General features: G+C 42.9%; 1 protein-coding gene across 5 annotated transcripts in view; it reads right to left on the reverse strand.

Moving 5' to 3' along the window:
- LOC126298816 (neurogenic locus protein delta) overlaps positions 1-27,428 on the reverse strand; it is a 1,242,617-nt gene that overhangs the window by 31,716 nt on the left and 1,183,473 nt on the right. For all 5 annotated transcript variants that reach the window (XM_049990282.1, XM_049990280.1, XM_049990281.1 and 2 more), the window contains one exon: positions 647-798. In XM_049990282.1, coding sequence (XP_049846239.1) covers positions 647-718 — 72 coding nt within the window. In that variant the 5' untranslated portion in view covers positions 719-798. The remainder of the gene's footprint in view (positions 1-646; positions 799-27,428) is intronic.

Genomic DNA, 27,428 nt, shown 5'->3' on the forward strand with positions numbered 1-27,428 from the left:
TAGGAAGATTTTTGCCAATAAAATGTTAGTGAAGCGCAACACGCTTCATAATGAATAAGTGATTGACAACACCACTCGGTGTGACAAGAACTGAAATGTGCTTTAGGCAGCAGAAAATACGCACAAATGCTGTAACTAACTTCAAATCGCAGCACATCGTAAGATCTGGAAACAGTTGTGGCTGTACACAAGCGCGATGTTTATAAGCAATCTAAGTAAACAACAAGGGATTCGGCTGTCCACACCACGTGGAAAGTGCAAAACATCTTTCCCTCCAGTGAGATAACAATGCTAGTAAACAATGATGGAACATAGAGAGAATATTTCGCGATTCGCGTAAATGACAGGACGCGCGGCTAAACAACTTCGCCAGTCACTTGAGACATTAGTAACAAGAAACGGTGACAGGAAGTGTTTTGTGAGGCTTTAAGGAGTAAGTGCTATTCTGAAAGAAGGGCCAGCGAAATGCGGCAAAGATTAAGGAAGCAAGTCGGGTAAGACGGAGTCGCGTCGATTGGAATTCCACGGAAGCCTGCCGAGCGGAGTTCCCACGGTCGGCGGCTGCGCCTGGCTCAGACCTCTCCCGGCCAGACACGTTTTCTGCAAACAGCGTGCGATCTGTCATCGTGACGAGCAGTTACAGTACCTGGTGCAGCGCAGCGAAGAAGACAGCAACCAACATCATAAAGCAGTCCGCATGAGACGATATCCACCTCATGGTGGGGCCTGGAACTCCTATCGTCTGCTTCCTTTTCCGCACAGCCTGGAGGCGGGTTACGATGTTACCTCAACGCACACCTGCAAGACGGCGCCATAGGCCTTTTGCACACTATCTGCGGTTTGTTACGTGAATAGGCAGCACTCGCAGAAAAAAAAAAACAAGTGGGGGGAAAGAACTGTCAAAAGGTATTAAAAATTTCTGCTCAAAATAAAACACCACAGCACGAAGCTACGTACACATAACTCTCGCAAAGGAACACTTAAATCCAAATGGAGTTGAAGCAGACGTCCAATTAACACAGAACACTAACGATCATAACGTACAACAGTCCGTTTGATAATGTATATCATCACTCAGATTGACACACGCCACAGAATATACAGACGAAAATTTGTTGGGAGCTGCGAGCTTAGCCGCTACCGTAGTATCCACGCTATCATAAAACACAGCGTGTATATCCGGCGCACGTCGCGTTCTAAGCTCGGCAGCGCAGCAGGCGTCTCGGCGACTTAGAAGCACCACGAGCCGAGACTGGCCAAAGACTGAAGCGAGAAAGGCCCGCAGCCCACTGCCCGCGGATGCACGAAGCCAGCGCTCCCTGCGGTGAAGACGCGCAACTGCAACCGGCGACCGGACGTTCGCGCTGTTCTGGGCAGATGGCGGCACGCTACGACAGCCGCGCAGCAACAACGGGGCGAAACTGGTGTTCCGTTCGCGCCATCCTCCCCTACTTATAACATCCCGCAGCCCCGACTAGTCCCGAGGGACAGCTGCAAAGCTTTTTAAAACACACGTGCACAAGTGACTGGAGGGGGCAGCCCGCGGCGGGTAGGGGAGCCAGATGCATCTGCAGCACTGCAGCCCCCTACGTCACACATGGAGGGGGCTTTGTCAGTCCGCTCCTCACGCACCACCGGACGCAATGACGTCACGTGCTCTACGTCATAAGTCTAGGTACGCTCATTCTATAATCGAACTGACATACCTCCTCGTATTTGTTAGTGCTTTCGCGCTGAAGTGTGATCACTTCATTAAACTTTTTCTTAGAATTTAAGAACGTGACAAAGCTTTGACACGTCCCGACGAGTGGTGTACCTAGCCTTCTCTAAATAATAAGCAGAGAGGAAAAATAATACTAAATAAAGGTGGCGTCATTCTTTCAGTTGTCGAATAATACAATACGAAACCAATTTTCCACTATCAGACAGTATCTATAATTTCCTTCGAAATTTACCCCGGATTTATTAGCTGCCCCATGTCTTACCTGAAATTATAATTAATATGTATTCTGTTTCATATAGTCTATGGTCCGTCTGGCACCTGTCACCACGAGCTACAAAATGCTGAAAATGTAGTTAGTTTCGGTGGAGTTATACGCCAGCAGTGACAACAATATAAACAGTCGTTTTTGCTCCGAGAAACGAAGTGAAAATATTCTTTTTATTGGTGGTTTCTCCAAATCTAGGTGCGGATATAATTGTCAACCAATTAAACTCCATTCGGCGGATTTCAACATCGTATAAACTGATCAGCTTTTCTTCCATAACATTTAATTTACATGCAGAGAATCCCACTACACTGAAACAAAGCCTATGTGTAACCCAATAATCGCTCCAACCAACAACAAATCCGCCACAGCAATACATTTTGACAACAAAATAACTGCGACCTGTGCTGTCGCCAGCCACATATAATCAAATTAATTTTCATATGGTGAACTGTATGAAGACTGTTTAACTGTAATAGCTGAGAGTTTCTGGAAGGTGTGCATTCTGTCATTTTCTTGTCGCGACCACGATTCGTCATGGAGGTGTTTCTGAAGAGGCCATGGGTGAGAGAGGGATGCTGGGAACACTACTTAGAAACAGATCAATATCGTGCTGGCGGTAAGCCTTTAACGAAAGTTTTACTTTATTCGCGTAGGTATTACATCGAAGTGAATATTAGTGAAAATGGGGTGCCACTAAAGAGCAAACAACAATATACAACTGTCAAAAGAAGTCGAATTGGAGAAATCACTACTGACCATGGTGTATGAGCATACAACGTAAACGCATTTATTCATTTGTTTCCAAACAAATATTTTGTGAACAGCGATAAGCCAGATGCGCTTGGGTTGAACACCAGAAGTCATTTTGTACTAGTACTTAAGCCTAGTTTCGGATGCTTATATTTTTCTTTTAGCTTTGAATCGTTTAAAATTTCTCACACCGAATAGATAGAACTAACATTTTTGGTGTCATTCTAGATCCCAGTAAGTCTTGCATTCCATGCTTAATTTCCCGTATTTTCCCTAAATTAAACCTACCGATTGGTCAGACTGTTTCTGTCTCCAACATAGGGGCTTCCAGTCATTCTGCGATAACGTTCTCTGTCAAAAAATAAGGCACAGAGGAATCCAGAGCCGCGTACCTTATTTCTTAACTGTGATTATCTGGTATGGTGAACTACAGTCCCATAAGCTAAAATGACTAATGATTCAGTTAACAATCGGATGGCACTACACGGCCGCAAAACCACGCGGATCAGCCAGGAGTTACAGTTCGTGGTGCTGGTATTAATTCATAGAGTTCCTCAAGAACAAGTCTTGTGGCGAGAGGGAGACGTTCTGCTATCACATATAGCCTCTATCATTCACACAATTCCGAGACCCTAATACTCACTATCAATGCACTGTCCCCTACACCTCTCTAGCACTTGTTGGTTACAATATGACCAACTATTTTCACTTCTCAGTCGCTATATCAAGACTTGAGCATAATTTTCTTGGAACTGTGAGAGCGCCTAAGATAATATATTATAGCGCTACTTGCACGGGAAAGCTCAGAATATCCCATGACTGTTTGGAGACTGGAGTCAGTTAACAATTGAGATGTGTGTTTCTCAGGAAATAATTTGTTCGTGTTTAATGTGTCTCTGATAACGAGAATCTTGACTAAGGAAGGTGCAGAAGTATCTTTCGAGAATTAACCACTCGGATTTGAAACAACAGCTAACATTGTTTCAAAAGTATTTTAAGTAGACAACTATGATATACCTCTTGCTCCTTGATACTCAGTATAGAGAAAGGCGAAGGAAAATGCAGAGCACCAAGAAAGACTGAGAATACACCGCCTTCTTTCTCCAAGACGACGGCGTCAGGGGTCGAGAATTGACGGTTCAAATGGCTCTGAGCACTATGGGACTTAACATCTGAGGTCATCAGTCCCCTAGAACTTAGAACTACTTAAACCTAACTAACCTAAGGAAATCACACACATCCGTACCCGAGTCAGCATTCGAACCTGCGACCGTAGCGGTCGCGCGGCTCCGGACTGCAGCGCCTAGAACCGCTCAGCAGCCGCGGCCGGCCGAGATTTGACGGGAATATGTCGGAGAGAAGAGAAAGACTGCACAAATTACGCATAAAAAACCTATGTATTCAACAATTATCAGGTCTGCGATCGGGGAGTCATGTGGAATGTAAGAATCAGACACAAATGTACTAGAACATCGGATGGAGACGTACTCTAAGCACGATTCACATGTCAAAGTAGTTTCGTCTGTAGATTCCTTCATGGTTTCCATGAACAAACCATTTATGTCCTGTGGCCCTCTTCTAATAGATGAACTTAAAGATCTTAGAAATACTGCAGGCAAAAATATCTGAAGCAATACGTTCGCGTCACTATCGAAGCAACTATCTAAATATACAACGCAACGCTTTGTTTCTTTTGTAAATCTGTTCTATTGTTGACATCGTATGAACAATCATCGTTAGAAGTTAGTGGGGAGAAACTGAACTTTAATTAAGTTTTTTTTTATCGAAAGTTAAAACTATTTTGAGTAATTACTGTGATTTCTCAATATTGGCTGACACACAGACATGCGTTAAAGAACGTGCGCCTATGACACTTTCCAGTATGCATTAAGAACTATGGTCACACTGAAAAAGAATGTATTGCAGCTTCTTGAAAATGATGTTGATACTATAGTAATTCAGTATTGAGAATTCATAAGACCTTTTATCAAACGCAGTTAAAGTTTCCTCTTCGGCAAAATATATTTTTTCAGTTCTGGTACCAGGTGTCAGACCAAGAAATACGATTATGGATTTGTCATCTGGTACAGGTCAGTCTTCACTCCAATTTTTAAATGCCCCACTGAGAAGCAAATATTCCTAACAAAGTTTAGGCTTTCTTTTTAGTATCTCGACATATGCCCAAATATTCGATTATACATTATCCGAAAAAGCTGTAAATGTTCCAATACATCCACTTGGAAAAAAGTGTAGACGTGACTAATAGGAAGTAGGGCCGAAAATGACCTCTAATCTCCTGCGGATCCATGCATAACACCAAGGGCGTACAATAAGATTTTATGAAGTGTCCGCAATGAACATTTTCGCCTCGCTTTCGGGGTGCTGGAAGAAAGGAAAACTGCCTGTATAGCCTGCGATGTTTCAGCGATGTTCAGATGCGGCGCTTCTGGAATCTAGGCAGGATATCTTATCCAAGAAGCTCATGAGACCAATTGCGGACTTTTCCACCCACGCAATTGGGGACATTATTAGCGAACAAACATGGTCGATTAAAATTTCATTCAGTTCCCTATTTATATTAGCAAAAACTAACAGCATGATTCACTCTGAACGGGCCGGCCGCGGTGACCGAGCGGTTCTAGGTGCTTCAGTCCGGAACCGCGCGACTGTTACGATCGCAGGTTCGAATCCTGCCTCGGGCATGGATGTGTGTAATGTCCTTAGGTTAGTTAGGTTTAAGTAGTTCTAAGTTCTATGGGACTGATGCCCTCAGATGTTAAGTCCCATAGTGCTCAGAGCCATTTGAACCACTCTGAACGACGTTATCTTTCATAATTTCACATAGGCTTCACAACGCTTTGGCAACTACAGGGAAACGGTCTAGAGTCTACACTTCTGATGTTCTTAATAAGCACCATGCCATGTGGCGGGGAATGATGTAAAGGTAGAAATGTTAAAGAATATCACATATTCCCAACTGCCCGAAAACAAATTCTTTGTGCTATGAGCAGCAACGACGATGCTGCATTCAACCTCACATAGGTTTGCAGCGTGCTCCCTAGACGTATATTGAGTTCAGTATCCAATTTCTTGTCACTTCCCTTCTTATCAGATCCCCATTTCTCTTTGATGGCCCGACATTTTGTGTGTGGAAGTTTAGATTTTCTTCCTCAATCGTTATTGACAGAGTAAGTTCTCCCACGAGCTCTGCATCATTTTCCGACACTGACTGCTGTTGCTGCTTTGCTGAACTGAGATATATTGAACAAATTATCATAACAATACTTTTTGGTTTGGAGCATGTAATGTCTGGCACGATGGTAGATCGATACACCACCACAATGATCACGGAAGTACCTCGCGGAGCAATAGAGGGGCATCTGCAACTGCATCTACGTCTAGTTAGGTACTCCGCAAGCCACCGTACGCTGCATGGCGGAGGGTACCCTGTACCACTACTTGTCATTTTCGTTCCTGATCCGCTCCCAAATAGCACGAGGGAAAAATAAATGTACGCCTCCGTATAATCCCTAATTTCTCATACCTTATCTTCATGGTCCTTACGCGCAATGTATGTTGGCGGCAGTAGAATCGTTCTGCAGTCAGCTTCAAATGCATGTTCTCTAAATTTTCTCAACAGTGTTCCTCGAAAAGCACGTCACCTTTAGTGCAGGGATTCGCATTTGAGTTCCCGAAGCATCTCTGTAACACATGTTGTACGAATCTATCGGTAACAAATCTAGCAGCCCGCCTCTGAATTGCTTCGATGACTTCCTTCAATCCGACCTGGTACGGATCACAAACACTCGAGCAGTACTCAAGAACAGGTCGCACCATCGTCCTATATGCGGTCAACTTTACTGGTCAACCACACTTTTCTAAAATTCTCCAAATAAACTGAAGTCGACCATTCGCCTTCCTTATCCCAGTTCTCACATGCTAATTCCAACTCCTATCGCATTGCAACGTTAGGCCCAGATACTTAAACGACTTGACTGTGTTAAGCAGGACACTAGCAATGCGGTATCCGAACATAACAGGTTTGATCTTCCTACTCATTGGCATTAACTTACATTTTTCCACATTTAGGGCTAGCTGCTCTTCATCCAACCAACTCGAAATTTTGTCTAAGTCACGTTGTATCTTCCTACAGTCACTCAACTTCCGCAGCTTATCGTACACCACGGCATCATCAGCAAACAGCAGCAGACTGCTTTCGGTCAAATCATTTACGTATATAGAGAACAACAGATGTCCTGTCACACTTCCCTGGGGCACTCCTGACGATACGCTCGTCTCTGATGAACATTCGCTGTCGAGGACAGCATACTGGGTTCTATTATTTAAGAAGCCTTTCAGCCACTCACATAACTGTGAACGTATTCCATATGGTCCTACCTTCGTTAACAGCCTGCAATGGGGCACCCTTGTAACCTCCCCACGCTTACATGTCGCAGGCAGCGCGTGAGCAATACATCGAAATTACATCTGCTCGAGTGCGCTAGCAACATATTCTTTAATCATGGACCTCTTACACCCTGTCAAACGCTTTCAGGAAATCTGGAAATACTGAATCTGCCTGTTGCCGTTCATCCACAGTTCTCAGTATCTTGTGTGAGAAAAGGGCAAGCTGAGCTCTGCATATGCGATGCTTTCTGAAACATGCTGATTCGAGGACAAAAGCTTGTCAGTCTCAAGAAAGTTTATTATATTCGAACTGAGAATATGTTCAAGGATTCTGCAGCACACGGAAGTTAGGGCTACAGTTCTGTAAATTTGTTTGTCTGTTCTTTTACCTTTCTTATACACTGGCGTCACCTGCGGTTTTTTCCAGTCGCTTGGGACTTGGCGGTGAGCGAGAGATTTGCGAAAAATTCAAGTTAGGTAAGGGGCTAATGCCGTAGAGTACTCTTTGTAAATGGAACTGGATTCCATCCGGACCTGGTGATTTATCTGCTTTCAAATCTTTCAGCTGTTTCTCTACGCCAGGTGTGCTTATATGCCTAATACTATGTCGTCCATACGGGAGCCGTTGGAGGGGAGGGGGGGGGGGGGGGGGCAAGGCACATTGATACACTGATTAACTGATTTATTGAGAGGTGTTATGGGACCAAACGGCGAGGCCATCAGTCCTGCGAGGAAAGAGGATCCGCTAAAAGTGGACGGATCCAGTCAGGGGAGTCAAATTATAAAATAATGAACATTAAACACACACAGTAACAGGCATAAAAGGTGAGCCCAAATCTAAAAACTGGAAGAAAGGGGGGCGGTCGTGGGGTCACAGACCGAGAAGACTGGAAAAGAGGTCCCAACCACAACCTGCCCCTGCTCTAGGACTAAAGCAGAACCCGACACCTGGAAATAAAAACCATTTTCACGGAGAAAACTGAGGACCAGTTCAGCCATCCGTGAATCGTCTGCTAATATTAAATTCAAGGAATCGTGGCGACTACACTTAGCACTAAGGGACAAAAGAAGAGGAAGATCCACCAATATGTGGGATACCGTCAGTCTGGCTCCACAACACGGGGCAAGAGAGAACGACCGCTGTTAGAGTGTTGTACATGGATAAAAAGCAAGCTCGGCAAACTGTTTCTGTTGAGGGTTTCACATTATCTTGTCAAACCACTCTAATCTTCTCCGAATGCTCAGTAATGCTTATCGGGCAACTCATCTGCCATGCCATGTCGAATGCATTTCTTCGATTACACGGCTATATTAAGTTAACAAAAAGGTTACTGTTTTTCACTTTGAAGTAAAATTTATGCTTACGAAAGAGAAAGAAACATTTTACGCCTCAAATTTCATTTATTTATTGTTTTCGGCTTCTTAGGCCATCGTGAGTTGTGTAAAGTAACAAGTCGAACTTTGCTAGTTAATAAGTAAAAATATGTAGTTTTAAGACTTTGAATAAGTCTTGTTGTAATGGTTAAATGTAATTTATTAAATGATTTTTTTGGAATCTACTTCAAAATGGTTCTGGTTCTTGGATAAGAGCTGTTTGAGAGGTAGTACATTTATTTATTAACAAAGAACAAGTATGACCCACCTCGATAGCCGCGCGTGTTAGCAGACCGCTTCCGGGATTCGGGGAGAGAGGCCGGCCCCGGGTCGTATCCAGCCCGGGGATTAACGAGGAGGGCCGTTGTGTTGGCCAGTCTGGCCACTAGGTGAATACTGGGTTGGTAGCCATGTCCCTCTTCAGTTACACGATTAGCAAACCTTTCGATAACGCTTACATATTTTCACATGCGATAACACTATACGCAACAGATGGGGGTGCACAAATACCATCACTGTGGAATTGGGAAGGGGGAAGGGGGAAGGGGGGGGGGGGGAGGAGCAGCGGCAACATCAAGTGGACCCTGCCATCCTCTACCACTAACAAATCCAAAATAACATGCCGCCCTGTGAAAACACAGGACGAGGCCACGAAGAACGAACAAGTAGGATTTGTTTATTATATGTTGACAAAAAAAAAAGACGGACACACTGATGATAATCAACGTCTAAGCAGTAGCGTAATGTGTCATTAGTGGAAACCACGAGCTGACAGGGGGGGAAAAAATAACTACGATAGCTTTCATTTCATTGAAAAGTAGACTTCCTTCGCCATGCATCGAATGAATCAGTGTGGAGTAGAAGTACGGGCCTGATATTTCTAAAATATACCACGCCAGTTTGCCTTGTGAGTGGTGCTTGGATAACATTTCTCTGCTTTTATAACTCTTAGTGTCATATTTTCCAGAAAAAAGCTTAAAATCGTAGTGTGGGCATTAAAATGCGCAGCCATGTAGACAGCATGCAGGTATAGTGTGCGTCAAGTTCACAAATAAAACTTTTATGACTATAGTCTACACGAAGACGATCTGAAGACAAAGTGAACAAACTAAGAGGGGTGCTTGCTTTTAAGGGCTGCATCAGGTCCAGTTAGTTGACATGAAAATTTTAGCAATAAATTCAGGTGCAGTTGTTACTGTCAAAGGAAAAGGGAGTGTTTAGTAATCTATTAATTAACTCCACTATATAATATAAAGAGGTTTTTCATTACATTTGACGAAGTACTCTAATAGTACGATTGTCCATTATGCTGCCTATTGATCAAGTCTGAATGACATGGAGTTGTGTATAAATCTCCACAGTTAGTTGTGACGCGTCTGTTACGTCTCTTGTGCATACGTAGGTAGGTATCAGCTACCGGTCTGACTTTGAATACGCGGGTTTACGGATTCTGAACATACATACCAAGCGGACTCATATTTAAGATTAGAGAATTAATATTTTTCTCAGAGAAACTTAAGCTCGGTCATTGACTGAGTGTAATTAATTTACATGACGATTATATGTTGTCAGGTGGACGACTGATCGATTTAATAAAATGATGCCTAAGAAAGACATAACATGCAAATATCTACTTCGCACTCATCATTGTTGTGTTGACATTTGCGATAAATATAGATAGTTACTGCAGAGTTACAGATTACTTTGTGCGTTTTAAAAGAACAACAGTAGAGTAGCGAACCCTTACATACTACTTATTTCTTCTAATGTGGTATAGATAAGAGCAAATGGGAATTTAAATGCACATTTGTAGTTAACCTACATGTTCTAATGCCAAGAAACGTAATGCGTCCACCAAAGAAAGCGTAAATTATCCGCGAAGCAACTGAATGAAACTACAGTAATCCAGCGAATTAGCTCATAAAATTATTGTATTGAAATCTAGTGCAGTATAAATCTTCAAGCGATGTGTGTCAAAATAGCTCTCGTGTTACTAAATATGACAGAGAGTTTAATGAATCTTCCAGTTTAAATTTGCCAGTACTATGGGACTGCGTCCACTGCCAAGTCTCAGGCGTAAAAATAGGATTGTCCCACATTGACAGTAACTGAGTTTGTTATAACACTGAGAGGCATAAAATGATCATTCATTCAATGAGCAGCTCGCCTCTGAATATTCATGCCCAATGAATAATCCAAAACCGAGCACTTGACTTTTGTCTTTTTCCCGGAAATATTAGTGCCTCCAGACCCTCTCATATCTCACCAGACATTCTGAGAGAGTCCCTTAAAGTTAACATTGTAAGATGCCTGGTACGTAGAGATCTGTGGATACAGCTGCACTGTGAGTCACTGGCAATATGTCGCTGTTGAACCTCCAGTGGTATCCGCACCATACAAGCTGAGTGGTTCGTGTGTGTCATGTAGAGGACTGATGTTCAGTTTCCAAAACTGACAAGGATTTTTCCTTGTTCGAAGGACAAACGGGGCGCACTCAGCCTCGTGAGGCCGATTGAAAAGCTATTTGAACAAGGAAGGTTTCAGAAGGTCTGGAAAGTTGATAACGGCCGAGAGAACCCCTTTCCCCTCCAAAAGATTGCACATGGTCGAGAATGACACGGCGGCGGCTCGGCAGAGCTTGGTCCTCTCTGGGCCTGTTATTCGTGGTATTATTCTGAATAGTTTTCGGCTAATACAAATTTCTTAGGTGAGTCCGTCTTACAGTCCCACCAATACACCCTACACATCTCAAAGAGATGGCATACACAAAGAAAAGTTGAAGAGGACGAATTGATTCAAGGTAATATTTTCTCCTTTAAGTACATTCATGATCTGCACTGCTACAACCAGATGTGAAGCGGAAATGGGATGAAATTTGCAGTTAATTCTTGGAAGGTCCCGACTGCGGGCTCAACCTCCGATTTAATTATTTTCCATTCCAATACTTCTGGCGATAACTTTTCTCGGGAATAATTGCTGATTTAGTGTCTTACAATATCCATTTAGAAAGGACTATTGAAACCATTTGCAATAGCATTAATGTACTCGGTGATGGAAAAAAGAACAGCAAGCATTAAATCAGATTCCATACGACGAATGGACTCCAATATGATTTTACGATCTTACTGTGACAATGATTCTTCAGAGTTTCGCAAGCCTGACTAGTTTGCAAATGAAACTTTCCGGTAGATTAAAACTGTGTGCTGAACGTTTGCCTCTCGCAGGGAAGTGCTCTAACAAATGAGCTACCCAAGCACGGCTCACGACCCGTCCTCACAACTATACTTCCGCCAGTACCTCGTCTCCTAATTCCCAAGGAGAACTTGGCCGCGAAAGGCAAATGTCCCGAAATCGCGTCTCGGTCCGGCCCACAGTTTTAATCTGCCAGGAAGTTTCATGTTAGCGCACACTCCACTGCTGAGTGAAAATGGTCGATTTTCACATAATCTTGACGAAGTAACCTCTGTCACGGAAGTCGTTATTTAATGTAAAGTTTCTCAATGTATAGTTTTTTTACGGATCTATTTACTGATGGTGCAAATCTGTAATCCGTATGGCAATTAGGTCCACTGGACACGTCCAGAAATTGGGTGCTACAGGTGCCAGCACAGCCTGTCTTCGATTTTTCGCAACTAATCCCTGCAATAATTTTGCGTCCAACAATCTCTAACTACTGACCCTTTGCAGACTCAGTGAGGCATTTAGGTTGAACCAAATAATAACTAAGGTACACAATAATTCATTGCCCGAAGTGCTGTCGAGGTTTTCAGTTAGTTCCTTAAACTTTAGACAGAAGTAAAAAGTTCCATAACGATCTTATGTTTTCCCTGTATCTATTAATAATTATAGGCTGGTTTGGCAACGTATAATACATACTGAAAAAATTCATTGTGGGACTAATGATTTTGTGAGGTAATTGCTTCACTTTCATTTTAATATACTAGTAATTTCTCAGACTTTTTTTTCTTGCAGCAACCTACACATACCTATAGAATTCCTAAAGTGACGGAATTGGGGAATAAATCGAAGTGAGCCCCCCCCCCCCCCCCCCCACTCATATAGCGATGGAACTGACTCATCACGATTTTACCCTGTATCACAATAAGAATGGCCAGGAAATTTCAGTGTCAAGATTTTCCTGGAGTGGCATAATGAAAGTAGTGGATTCACAGTCGTAGCAGTCTGATTTAAGAAATGCTAGCGACCGATGCCGGCTCCGCCTCGATGCATCAAGTATCTACGGCCAGCGACTTGTCTGGCGTAGCGGCAATAAATTACACACACGAACTTTCCTCGTGAGGTTTTCTTAGTAAAAACCACAACATGAGTCTTCACACAAAGGCAAAAAGAAACGCAGCAGGGGACTTATTTAGTGGTGTTATAAATACGTGCTATGAAAATCATAGTTGGAGTTGTCTCACTACATTGAGTGATACTGAAAATTTTATTCTCTGTTTATATAGAATGCAATATTAATCAAATAACAGAACAGCAGAGCAGGTGATCTTTTTGCACACTTTGTCTATGTCCTCTATAGCTAAACGTACAATAAGATAACGGATTTGGTTCCGAAATCTGCGATATTTATTGAGCGAAAATTACACTGAACATGTCGAACATTTAAATTCTTAAGTAACGAACTGATTGTATCGTGTGTCTTGGAATTTAGCACGTCCTCTACGTGAAGGTTATTTCCTAATTTATCTTTTTTCTTATTATGTGCGAATAAGACGCAGGTCTTTCGCTTACCATCACTTAACGCATTTTCTCTTCCGAATGCGAAAATATTTTGTTGAGCCCAACCTACATAGGTAGGAATGATCATCGAAATAAGATAAGAGACATCAAAGCTCGAAGAGAAAGGTTTAGGTGTTCGTCTTTCCCTCGCGCTGTTCGGGAGTGGAATGGTAGGAAGATAGTATGATTGTGGTTCGATGAACCCTCTGCCAAGAACTTAATGGTGAATTGCAGAGTAATCATGTAGATGTAGAATGAATTTGGGATCGGGTAATGACAAATAGGACTTTGAAGTCAGTCACCCGAGTTATGAGAAAGAAAACCCAAATACTAGTTACGAGATCGGCTTAATGCGCTCAATCAAATCCGCACTCAGGTAACGCTGTACATGACCGATTTGAAGTGCCGACGTTACAACAAGCGTCCCTTCAGAAAAGTATCGTCAGGTAACGACACTGATATAGTAAGAATAGTTTCGTGTCCTGTACAATTTCTCTGTTTTACCCTAGATGACCCAACTGTCATCAAGCAATTTCCTTTGCCGCCTAGTCACCAGTTATATTTCCACTCCTCTAGTAATCCATTTGTGGATCACATTTCAGCAACATTTAGTTTTCATGTCAGCATGTGTCGGGTTGGGAATGCGACGGAAGCAGCATGACTCGTGCTAGAAATGTGATGATCGATGAAGGCAAGCAGTATCGATAGTAAGGCGATATCTCGCTGTAAACACGCGCAGCTGGAGGCTAGTTCGACAAAGACGGCATTGTGGGGCAGCGCGGCGCGCCCGTAGAAAGTTGCCATCGCGCCGGGTGTCAGTCATACGGAAAACGGAAAACACCTCGTTTCGACAAGCTTTCGAGGCGCCTGCAGCCCAGCGGACAAGAAGCGCCACGTATTTACATTATGCCGACTACCAGACTAAAGCGATGTTTGACGCTGGCTGTTTTTTCCTCTACTTAAGATTCACGGTCTACGTCTCAGTCACGGACCGAATCTTCAACGCTTTCAATATTTTGCTAAGCTCAAGCTCGTACTTACTTCCTGGAGATTTGTGACGGGGTTATTTCTGTCTCAACAAAAACACTACACTTCGGACCGTAGACTCCTTGATGGAGAACAAGGGTTCCAAAATGACTGCTTGCTATTCAGCAGACATATAAAACAGCAAGGGCGAACACAATCGAGTAATTGAGATCGTTTTACTTCCTTGCTTCACCGGAGACAGCTCCTCTGAGAAAATTTATGGTATCCACAAACAATCCTAGTTTTCTCACCTCCGTGTCCCTACGGCGTACATTGAAGGCTCAGACAACAAAAATTACTTTAGCTTATCTTATGATGCACACAGGTGATCTTACATTAGCTCTCTTATCGCAAAATTTTCTTTCTGGACAACTTTGGTCGACCTGAGCAGTGAGAGTCATTACGGACTACATTAATCTCCTGCTATCTTCAGGAAAATCTGAAAGTGTACTAAGGATTGATATAACGTAGAAACAATAGAGACAATTGCTCGAAGCAGTAGTCTACTTTCAGTCTACGAGATGAATTCTACTGCAGATCTTGTTACCACTGTCTTCCACCACAACGTATCTTGATAGCAAAGATCAAAGCTCAACGCAGCAGAAACAGCTCTTTGCTTGACTTAACGCATGGAAGGGTCTAAAGAGGGTGAAAATAATGTAGCGAGTAATACACCTTGAACTAGCATTGCAGAATTTTATTCAAGTGTCCTTTCCGATAAACTCTTCGTATCTAATAAACGTTTGTAATCTGAAACTTACCGCTGCAGTTCAGACACTGACGTCTACAGTATTCAGCCGCCTTCCTATTCAACATGCGTCGTGTCCGTACCAAATCACTGGTAAATAAGCGAGAATGTTCTCTGGTGTCTGGCAGTTCGCGCGACGTCCAAATACTTAAATGGGAAATGTTTCCAATGATATGCAAAATCCTTTGATAGTAGTATGGCCAAGTTGTCCCCCAGTTTTCAGATTTTTATTTCCCAGATGTCTGATAAAATTAAATCTCAGATGAAGAGACGTCTAAATCTGGAACCGAGTTAAACATATCGGCATTCGTTTTCTCTTAAGACAAGCAAACTGGACCTAAACTTGATCACTCCTAGAAGACATTTTAACACCACATCTTGCCTTGAGAATGGCCTCAATTTGGTGATGAAGGGAATCATGATATTTCCTATCTACCGGAAGCCACTAACTAACAGTTACATTCTATAGAGCTACCAAATTGCGGGGAAGATGACTGGTTATTTTCTCCTGCTGTTAAAAAAGTGGTTGAAGACATTTTCTGTGGGATTAAGATCGTGTAATTTAGCAGGTCAGTCGACGTGCGGTAGGATTTCTGAGTATTTGTCAAAACAGAAAAAACATGCGTGCCGTCCTGTGGACATGTCCGTTCTGTTTCAAGGTGGGAATCTCGACAGCATGCTCATGAAGAAGATTGAAGATCCTGACGCCTGCGTTGGTTTGGATCTGGAGGTTTATCAGATACAAATGAGATGCGCTGTCTGTCATCATTTCCCTGTCAGCAGACGGAAATAATTTCACTTGCTACTCTTCTGTTTCCTAGACAGTTAAGACGTGAGCCTTTATCATCTATAGCAGATGATTCTATTGCGTGGCTAAATAATTTAATGAAGGGGACTGGAGGAAATCAACAGACCATTAACAGACAGCTAATTTAAATTCAATATATTCGCGATGAAAACACAATCGAGACGCTCTCTCGTCAGAAAGAATGGAATTTAGCCAACTCACAATTCTGGGCCAAATGGAGAGTTATCGACTTTGTGCAGGATAAGATAAACATATATGAAAATCAATGAGTCAAACGATAGACAACGATAAATCGGAAAGGAGTGATAATCGAAAAAAAAACTGATGAATTTTGGGAACTGAGTATCACGAAAGAAAATAGTTAGCCATGAGGAGCCACGTCATACGAACACACAGACAGGGCAACGCGACAAAGCTTACCACCTTAGCATCGACTGAATCGTAATGGCGGTTTCTCGCTGTGCAAATAGCGTATTCGTGGCCACCAGCATTGCACCACGAAATGTCTTGACTAAAACTGATTCAATCTACACAGCATTTCTCCCAAAGTGATTGAAGTAAACATGTACATAAAATGGCCTCCATTTCGCACTTCCACTAATTACGAAGCGATACCAGCCAAGAATTACAAAGATACCTGGCTTGGAGAGCATTTTTTCGTCGTTTTGTAACCTCGGATGCAGCACAGCAAGGTGCCTTCTCCCATAGAAGAGGGTCCCTAGAACTGACTGCGGGTGGCAACAGAAACCATCCCTGCTGCGTTCGACTTGAGTGTAGATTGGCCTCCTGGTGCTAAGTCTGGTGGCCCCGTAGCTGCGCCAGTTCTCTGAACGCAATCGGGACTAGTGTTCTTACAAGCCGGAGTGGCTGCAGCTTTCATTTCTAGATATTCCTCCATTTTGCGAATTTTCCGAATTAACTGAATGGTGAACGCGGAGACTGCTCCATCTCCAGTTGACTGGGGAAAATTGATTTTAATACTTAAACTGACAATCTCATCGAATTTTTAATTAATGTTTTTATAGACCCATGTCTGCTATCACTGAACTCTTGAGTACCTAAGCAATACGAATCCGCGATTGGAAATGCGATTTTAATTTCATTCCGCGTCTTTCTTTGTAAAGGAACTTGACTGGCTAGTTGCTGAGTCACTATGTCTGAGAGAACCCTCTGGGTTACAACCTATAGGAGAAAGGGGCACACGTGGTCATTGAGAATACTGAAATAAACATCCTGTTCACGGCAACATAATGCACTTATTTTCGATGTGCTGATTCCATGTGTCCATTGTATGCAATTCCCGTCTGGATATTCGGTCGGAAACGGTGTTGAATGGACCTGCATTTACTGACAGCAGCTATTCTATTCAGATTTGGGACAAATTGTCGCTGACAGTTGACATTTGTCTCCGTCTCTGGTGGTTAGGATCTTTCTACGATCGCTGTTCTTACGCTGTTTTCTTGGCTGCGAATGGGACACCATTCCTGGTAGAGACATTGGAGCGCTAGCATTGAAATGCAGCAGTTCATTTTACTATATCAATCCGACAATGTCTACAGTTACAGAGCTTCAATGCCACAGGTGTGCTCTTTCAAGAGTATGATTAATTTTGACAGGCGATCTTATTTTTGCCATGCATATTCCTTATTCCTGCTCAAAGATGCTAGTAATTTAACCGGGGAATAATTTGTTTAATGCGACTTGCTTTCTTTGCTTATCTATCCGTGATACTTACCGTTATCGTAATGAATGACAGAAATTTCTTACTTAAAAAAAATCTGGCGGAACGATACCAAACATTCCTTGGTAGTCTTTGAAACTAATTTAGAAGACTCTGCCAATATGACCATTTGTAGAGAGAAGGCCCAGTAGTGACAACGATAGCTTCAACTAGTGGCGGCAAATATCGGAGAGTGAATCATCTCCGAGACCGTATGAGGGAATGCGGGCTCTGCGGAAAGCAAGCCCCCTTTGAGTTCCGCGACGGCCGTCTATCAGTCCAATCTCCGCCTTGTACGTGCGTCTGGAGCGACCTCCTTGCCGACAGGTTAAAGTCTGCCTGTGGTACTGACTACGTTTCTGGCCTCCTGGAAGGTACCACAACTTGGTAGAAGCAGAAACCTCGGGCAAATTAAAGGCTGTCACAATAGCCGATTCCAGTTTGCAGCTTAAGGTACATATTCATATGTGGTCTCTCAAAAGCCAAATAAAACCAGGTCCTTTTTTTTTAATGTATATTTATATCGGCAAACAGTTTCCAGTAATTCCACATCTTGATGTACAACACTGTGCAGACATGAATAATTTAGGGTAACTAATTACGAACATTTCGAATAAAGGGTGAACAAAATTATGTGAACACTTTAAACTACTGTGAAGATTTTGTCATAGTTTGCGCCAAAAATGGCAATTAGTTGGGGATTATTGTTAATAAAATTTCCCAGCCATTTGCGTTAACCTATACACAACATTTCTAAAAGTTATAGTTTCTAAACGTCTTAGAATGTGTGAAGATGATGATGATGAAGTCCCATACTTTGTGACAGAGCGTAGGGAACGATGCGAGAGACCCGCACCGCCGTACTAGGCAAGGTCCTAGTGGAGGTGGTTTGTCATTACCTTCCTCCCAGGGAAAATCCCTGACCCAGCCGGGAATCGAACCCGGGACCCCGTGCTCGGGAAGCACGAACACTACCGCGAGACTCTTGTGAAGATAGGTACCGTAGAAGTTAAAAAAAATACGGAACCCTGCTTGTCTGATTTTAATTGGGACATTCGTTACAAAAGTCGCTAACCCACAAGCAGTATTTATGGCTATGACTGTCCACGGAACTAGAGTAAGGCATCACACACTGGGCGGACACCACTCTTATCGGAGAAGAAACCCTGACCATCGAATACTGTCATTAACATAAGTTATACTACCAGAACTCAACTGATAGTCTGTTTTCACTGTACATCATGAAGAACTCCAAATAAAGCTTCAAATCAGCATCTCTGGTATTGTTTTACACCAAAATCTTATTGCAACTGACAAAAAATGTTGCACAAAATAGATCGCACGTAAAGCATGAACCACGGAGTCCTGTTGACTGGAGAAGTAGCAGCTCCATCCCTTGGGCAGGCTTCCGCATTTCTGTCAACGGAGTATGTCCGTATTTGGCGAATGCGCAGGGTAGATCGTTCACCAGTTGCTTGTCTTCTTCTGTACTACCAATCGGATGGTAATATTAAAGCTCGTGTTCATGTTTTTGGTAGTGGATAATAGTACTAATGGATTAGGCAAGTCCGCTAATATGGATTTTTTCCAACAATTTTATAGTGATTTAGGATTTTTTTAAAAATCATCAGTTCATGGCAAAAATGGTCAGTAGTGAAGACATTTTTATAACAACTAGCACTATTATCACCTCTCAGTGATACAAACATTCGATCTTACAATTTTTGGATACTAATATGTTTTCGGAGTAAGACGCAGGTACCACATTATTTCGAAAAGGAGTGCACGTTACACACAACCAAAATTCTGTTTCATATTATTCAGGATCCATTCGACTCATAATAGAAGCATTCAACGTGTATTCACAAGATATGGCTGGGTGTCTTAGAAATATAATCAATCTACATCAGGTTATCTTCTATTAGGAACGTGGGCGCACTCAGCGACTGTGATATGATTTACAAATGACAGAGCGCAAGATTTTTTTTTACCGGTTCTATTCGGCAGATCTAGTTTTCGGCTAGTGCCTAGCTATTATCAATGCACTATTTCACAGTATCAATGCATGTCAGTCCCCTGACAGATGCCCGACCAACAAGGGCCTGACATTTCTTGGTACTATGAAGCCGCGTGGTTTGAGGCGTCTTGTCATGGGCTGTGTGGCCACTCCCGCCGGAGGTTCGAGTCCTCTCTCGGGCGTGTGTGTGTGTGTGTGTGTGTGTGTGTGTGTGTGTGTGTGTGTGTGGGGGGGGGGGGGGGGAGGGGGGGGGGAGGGTTCTTAGCATTGGTTAGTTTAAGTACTGGGTAAGTCTAGGGACCGATGACCTATGCAGGTTGGTCCCTTTGGAATTCACACACACATTTGAACATTAGATACTATGAAATGTTGCATTAATAATGTCTAGGCACTAGCCGAAATCTAGATTTGCCGAATAAAACCTGAATGAAAAAAAAAACCTGATTTCTGTGCTCTATCATTTGTATATAATCAATCTACGTCCAACAACACAAATCCAGAAGACTAACTTGTGTACGTATTCTATCAAATACTAGTACGATATTAGAGTAACATGAAATGTGTGTCTTGTTAAAACGGACTTTTTGTCTACACGTTCTAAAAATAAACACAGGGCTTCAAGCACGACGCCAAATCAAAAATTCAAAGTACAGCCACTGCATCCAACATTTTAACAGATAACATAACCAGTTTTTCTCAGCGTTATAGTTCTCTAGTGACTTAAGCTGATTTCCATTTAATGTAACAGCATGGAAAAAATACGTGCGCACTAACAAATTTACATTTCATTCGAACCTTATTTCTATGTATATGAAATTCTTCCATTGTGTCTGTGTGAGGTTATAACACATACCTCACTTCTTTTGATTACATCGATCCCACTGCACAAGCTTACAAAATGGCTCAAATGGCTCTGAGCACTATGGGACATAACATCTGAGGTCATCAGTCCCCTAGAACCTAGAACTACTTAAACCTAACTAACCTAAGGACATCACACACATCCATGCCCGAGGCAGGATTCGAACCTGCGACCGTAGGGGTTGCGCGGTTCCAGACCGAAGCGCCTAGAACCGCTCGGCCACAACGGCCGGCACAAGCTTACACAAAGACTAATATTAACGCTCTATATTAAAATCGGAAAGCAAAACCCACACTCTTCCTGGTAAAATGATTTTGAAAGAACAGAAGGAACGGTAGGAGCCCTCCTTTAGATAAAAACATTAGGTTAAAATTACAGTGTTACGAAACCATAAGGTGTTTTTTGAAATAATATTAGGATAATAGCAATGTCGTCATCAATAAGCTTCTGAACATTGGATTTTTCGTCGTTTCCGCCGGGAACATCGAAGCACTGCCGACACGACGGAATTTCGCAGCCGCGGAGATGACAAACGCGATAGTACGGAACGTGAGCGATTTATTTGTGTTGCGTCAGGAGCCTCTGTGAGGTCTTCCCACAGGCACAGTCGCCGGTAATGTCAGAGACGTCTCACTTACCTTGACATTTCAGTAGGAAGAACGCTCCCGGCGTGCGCACTGTCCCTACCTACCCGCAGCGAGTTAAAGGGCTAACCGGGACATGGAGATGGAGCTTGACACGTCTTCCGCGTGAATTTGCGAGACGCGCCTCTTGCACGGCGCATTAATTTTGTCAGTGTAGGAATTCCCCTTCTCCTGTTCAGTTTCAGATTATTTCCGTAATATTTCACGCAGTATTAGTAACCACTTTGGACGTTTCTTTATTCGAAGCCTACTGAAGAGTTCTTTCAGTAACTTTCCCCATTCTATGCTCAAAATCGACCAAATGAAAAACTGTTTAATCATTTGGCAGATTCGTAGTACATATATATAATTCAAATCGCGATTGCCACTCCCTGTTTTCGTATTGGCCGTTATTTAATCGCCACACACACTGCAAATACGAAATATTGAAACAATCCATCGTGGATTTGAAAAAAAAAAAACTGCTCAAAGAGTTGGAAGGCACCCGGCCTTAATGAAATTACTACTATATTTTACTTGAATACACAGTGTAATTAGCAGACCACTTAGGTAGAGTTTCTTACGCGCCATGAATACTCCGACAGGACTAGAAAAAGCATCAGTGAAAACAAGCTGAATATAGAAATAGACACCAATATCCATAATGTAACGCTATTGCAGGTTCTTAGAGCATATCCCAATAGAGAGGATGCTGTAGTCAAAGTTGTTACCGATTTTAACTTTGTTTGCGAAGTAGGTGTAGATTTATAACACTTTCTGCAAAACATTTTTTGCCTTTCTTTTGATACCTAGACGTATTTCGGAACTAACAAGCAATTAAATGAGACTTAGATGTATCAAGAATACATTTTGAATATTTTATAGCCTGACAATATGAATTAATCTGACAAAGTGTTAGCAGGGTAGACAAATCAGTTGTAAATGTAATTTATGTTCACATGTTCTCTAGCTGTTTAAGTGGGAGTTTCCAAAGGATGTTAAAGAAGGACTTAGTCCGTAATAGCAACGGCAGTCTTATCATACGAAATAATAGACGTCTTTATCTTCGTGACAAGAGTTCTCAAATTTTACAACAGATTTTTATTACCGACTGAATACGGATGAGTGTTGACTATTTCCTTCTTGGAGTTTGAATCCGAAATCAATCTTCAGTTTTCAGTGCATCTCCGGCCCTTCCCTACTTACAGCTGCATGCTACGACGCGATAATTTTGCCAATAGTGTCTTTAAATTGAGTGTACGCAGAATTTAGGTGAGCATGCAGTCGTAAGAAACCTTAATGACTACTGTCACTACATTTGGAATTAACAACGTTCTTAAGAACGTTAACAAGAACGATGGTGGGAAATAATTGTGTAAGGAGTTTTACAAGCCAAATCAAAATAGCTTAAAATCTCGTTAAGAGCTGAGTCCTTAAAACGGAGCATTAGCACATTTAAGAACGGATGATGGGAGCTACCGTACTCCGCTTAAGGAGCAGTCCGAGCGTTTGTGTGAAATGGTTTACGCCCTCACATTCCGTTTTTTCTGAATTGTTTTCCAGAGGCATAACAGGATAGCCTCTGCTAGAAAGTGAGATATGTAAAATAACTTTTTCTGCTACCAAGAAATACGAGAATGGTCCACGACCTCTATAAAGAGCGATGTGCTTTAGTCTCAAAGCTCTCTTAAATTATGTTCAAACGTGTGTGAAATCTTATGGGACTTCACTGCTAAAGTCATCAGTCCCTAAGCTTACACAGCTTACACACTACTTAACCTAAATTATCCTAAGGACAAACACACACACCCATGCCCGAGGGAGGACTCGAACCTCCGCCGGGAACAGCCGCACAGTTCATGACTGCAGCGCCCGAGACCGCTCGACTAATCCCGCGTGGCTCACTCAAATTATGGCTGTTACCCATTAAATATGGTAGATACGGTTCGTCCATTCATCAGAAGTACGTAAATGTACAGCGTAAGTCGATAGGAGTAATAACAGTCTATGGCAGTAGACCTATGTATCAAATCGTTTATTTAATGACGAAATTACCAACGTAATTAAAAATGTTATTTACGTTCATCAGTATTTACAAAGGAGGCAATATCAGTGGAGGGCAATTAATGGTCACTAACTCCGGGAAGAACGCCTCATGACGTCACCCAGCTGACGACAGAAGAATAAACTCCTTTTCATAATGATTAATTGTCGCACACTGTCACTATATTGGCTACAGTCTGTTACAAAGAGGCGAAGGGAAACACCCCGACACTTATTACCCATAATTTTCACAAACTGGAGGGTGAGATTCACAGGGGACGATAAAAGGGAAGCAGTGCCAAGTGTTAGCTTTACGGTGGAAAGCAGGCGGAGGCAGCATGGTGCAAGAATTTTGATGAAAATGGTTGGATAACACATTTAACATCTTGTCGATTACTATATCGCTTGTCATGAAGCACAGTATCAGTCTGGCTATCTGTAGGGCAAGATAGCTGCATAATCTTTTCATACGATCCATCAAGATGTCTGCTACTTTACGCTATTTAGGACCTGTGACATGGGGAGGATGGGAGGAGTTCCGTTGTCCACTTGTTGCTCTACATATACATAACAAAATCCATTACGTTAAGGAACGTGACACCATAGAGATGGTTTAAAACCGGAATTCAACTGACTGAAATGCTGATGTAGTGTCAGTTTCAGATTCTGGATTGTTTTAGAGTTTTCCTTGAAAAATCTCATTGATTTTTGTAAGAGTTGTGGAGCAATACAGTAGGCGTCTTTTTCAGGTGTACTCTTCAAGAGAACTATGGATAGCATAAAAATGACGATATGGTTTGGAATCGAGATCAATACCTGGCTGCGAATGGAAGGCAGCAGAAGGAAACGTGGAACACGTAGGAATTAAATGTCCTACGTATGATCAAGATGTTCTGTCGAGAGACTATTCATACACAAAAGAGGTGTCTGTTACATACCAGAGGAAGATAACTGAACAGCCTTAACAATTTGCCGAGCAGCTGAAATATGCATGAGCAAAACGCTACAGCGGGTTAAACTATGCTGAGAAAGTTCTATTGAAGTATGGATCCAGTGGGAACATACACGTTCCAGTCACATCAATGTGACAACCGCCTATGTTCGACGTCAACGTGCAATAACCGCTCACAGAGAGCTGGTGGCGGCAGTAGCAGTTCAGGGGTATGAAGTGTCGGGGGGACGTGGAAAACAGTGCAGTTGCTGCAATGCGGAAATGGAGACATTTGTCTGACGTCCAAAAGGACATGATCATCGGCTTTCGGGCCAAGGGTGGAAACATTTCATAAACGGGGGGTTTATAAACAGCCGTGGTTAAAAGACACGGTTCATGTCAAAACGCTGTTATCCGAAACAGGCGCAGACACAACTGTATTGACCACGGGACATAGGTAACAGGGGTGTACGTCAGCTGCGGGCATGTGTAATACTCACGTGGTTATCGAACCTACCGATAACAAATCTAGTAGCACACCTCTGATTTGCTTCTTCTGTCTATAATCCGACCTGGTGAGGATCCGAAGCACTTTAGAACGGATCGCGTTCGTGTTCTATACGCCGTCTCCTTTACAAATGAATCACACTTTCCTAAAATTCTCCCAATAACTCTGAGTCGACCATTCGGTCTTCCGTACCACTGACTTTAGGTGCTCGTTCCATTTCATATCGCTTTGCATCTTGACGTCTGCGTATTTAATCTATGTGACTGTGTCAGGCAACGTACTAATAATACTGCATTCTCTGCAATTTGTATGAAAATGCTGTGAGACGACGTCACCACCTGGATGCACTTTTCATGCCTTTACTTATGTCTTGCCAACATTTTCATTGTTCATCAACCTTACGTGTTTCGACTTTCCGTCATTTTCAAAGGCCGCGCTATGTCAAGCGTGTAACAACATTAGATACATTGTATCACGTCAACATTCTCGAGCACGAGACAAATGCAAAATTTGCCCTTGTCTCGTGCTCGAGAATGTTTACGTCATACAATTTATCTAATGCTATTGTAAGATTGACATAGCATTGCATCTGAAAATAACGGAAAGTCGAAACGCGTAAGGTTGATGAAGTTATTGAAAAATATGTATTCGAACATAACGGGATCGTTTTTCTTACACATCTGCATTAATTTACATTTTGTAACATTTAGAGCACCCTCCCGTACACCACAGCGGCGTGAGCAGACAGCCGCATATTGCTGCTCACCCTGTCCATGGTTATTTATGTACATAGAGAATAAGTGCGGTTATGTCACATTCCCCTGCGGCACTCCTGACAATACCACCGCCAATCATGAACACTCGCCGTCGAGAACATCGTACAGTGTTCTATCACTTAAAAAGACTTCGAGCCACTCGCGTATTTGGGGCCAATTCCGCATGCTCGTACACTATCTGATCAGAAGTATCCAGACTTCGAACGTGGTCAGGTGATCGGGTGTCACTTGTGTCATTCGTCTGCACGCGAGATTTCCACACTCCTAAACATTCCTAGATCCACTGTTTCCGATGTGATAGTGAGTGGAAACATGAAGGACACGTACAGCACAAAAGCGTACAGACCGACCTCTTTTGAGGACTGGCAGACCGCCGACAGTTGAAGAGGGTCGTAATGTGTAATAGGCGGACGTCTATCCAGACCACCACGCAGGAATTCCAAACTGCATCAGGATCCACTGCAAGTACTATGACAGTTAGGCGGGAGGTGAGTAAACTTGGATTTCATGGTCGAGTGGCTGCTCATAAGGCACACATCATGCTGGTAAATGCCAAACGAAGCCTCTCTTTGTCTAAGGAGCGTGAACATTGTACGATTGAACAGTGGAAAAACGTTGTGTGGAGCGACGAAAACAAGTACACAACGTAGCGATCCGATGGCAGGGTGTGGGTATGGCGAATGCCCGGTGAACGCCATCTGCCAGCGTGTGTAGTGCCAACAGGAAAATTCGGAGGAGGTGGTGGTGTTATGGTGTGGTCGTGGTTTCCACCGACGGTGCTCGCAGCCCTTGTTGTTTTGCGTCGCACTATTACAGCACAGGCCTACATTCATGTTTAAGCACCTTCTTGCTCCCCAATGTTGAAGAGCAAGTCGGGAATGGTGACTATCTTTCAACACAATCGAGCACTGTTCACTCTACATGGCCTGTGGCTGAGTGGTTACACGACAATAACATCTCTGTGTTTGTCTGGACTGCTCAGAGCGCTGACATGAATCCTGCAGAACACCTTCTGGCCGGCCGCGGTGGTCTAGCGGTTCTAGGCGCTCAGTCTGGAGCCGCGCGACTGCTACGGTCGCAGGTTCGAATCCTGCCTCGGGCATGGATGTGTGTGATGTACTTGGGTTAGTTAGGTTTAAGTACTTCTAAGTTCTATGGGACTGATGACCACAGATTTTAAGTCCCATAGTGCTCAGAGCCATTTGAACCATTTTGAACACATTCTGGATGTTTTGGAACGCAGACTTGGTGCCAGGCCTCATCGACCTACATCGATACCTCTCCTCAGTGCAGCACTCCGTGTAGAGTGGGCTGCTATTTCCCAAGAAACCTTCCGGCACCTGATGGAACGTATGCCTGCGAGAGTGGAAGCTGTCATCAAAGCTAAGGGTAGGCTTACACCATATTGAATTCGAGCATTAGCGATGGATGATGCTACGAAATTTTCAGTCAGGTGTCCGAATGTTTTTGGTCAAATAGTCTACCTTCGTCAACAGTGTGCAGTGGGACACTGTGTCGAACGTTTTCTGGAAATCTAGGAAGATCGAAACTACCTATTGCCCTTCATTCACGGTTCGTAATATATCGTGAGAAAAAGGCAAGCAGAGTTTCGCACAAGCGAAGCTTTCTAAATCCGTGCTGATTTGTGGACAGAAGCTTTTACATCTCAAGGAAATGTCTTATATTCGAACTGAGAATATGTTCAAAAATTCTTGAGCATACTCCTTGTTAAGGATATTGGTCTGTAATTCTGCGAACTCTTTTTCTTATATAAAGGAGACACCTGTAGTTTTCTGCAGTTGCTTGGGACTTCACGCTGTGCGAAAGATTCGCAAAAATTTCAAGCTAAAGCTACATTATCCTAGGTGCAGAAACTTATCGCAGCATGTTGAGGAATACGCTTGCGTCTTCCACTATCCGATGCGGGACGCAGGACGCTGAGTGGAACGTTTCCGCGGCGCAGGGCTCAGCGCGTCACAACTTCAAAAATTTAAGTGCTGTTTTTTATAATTTGGCAGCTGTTCATGATAGTGTGATACGTGAATTACCTTCTGACATTCTTTTTCTACTTCAAAGAAAATTTAGGGCTTTTGAAATAGAGGAATAT

The sequence above is a fragment of the Schistocerca gregaria genome, chromosome X (assembly GCF_023897955.1).
Source record: "Schistocerca gregaria isolate iqSchGreg1 chromosome X, iqSchGreg1.2, whole genome shotgun sequence".
Classification (NCBI taxonomy): Eukaryota; Metazoa; Arthropoda; class Insecta; order Orthoptera; family Acrididae; genus Schistocerca; species Schistocerca gregaria.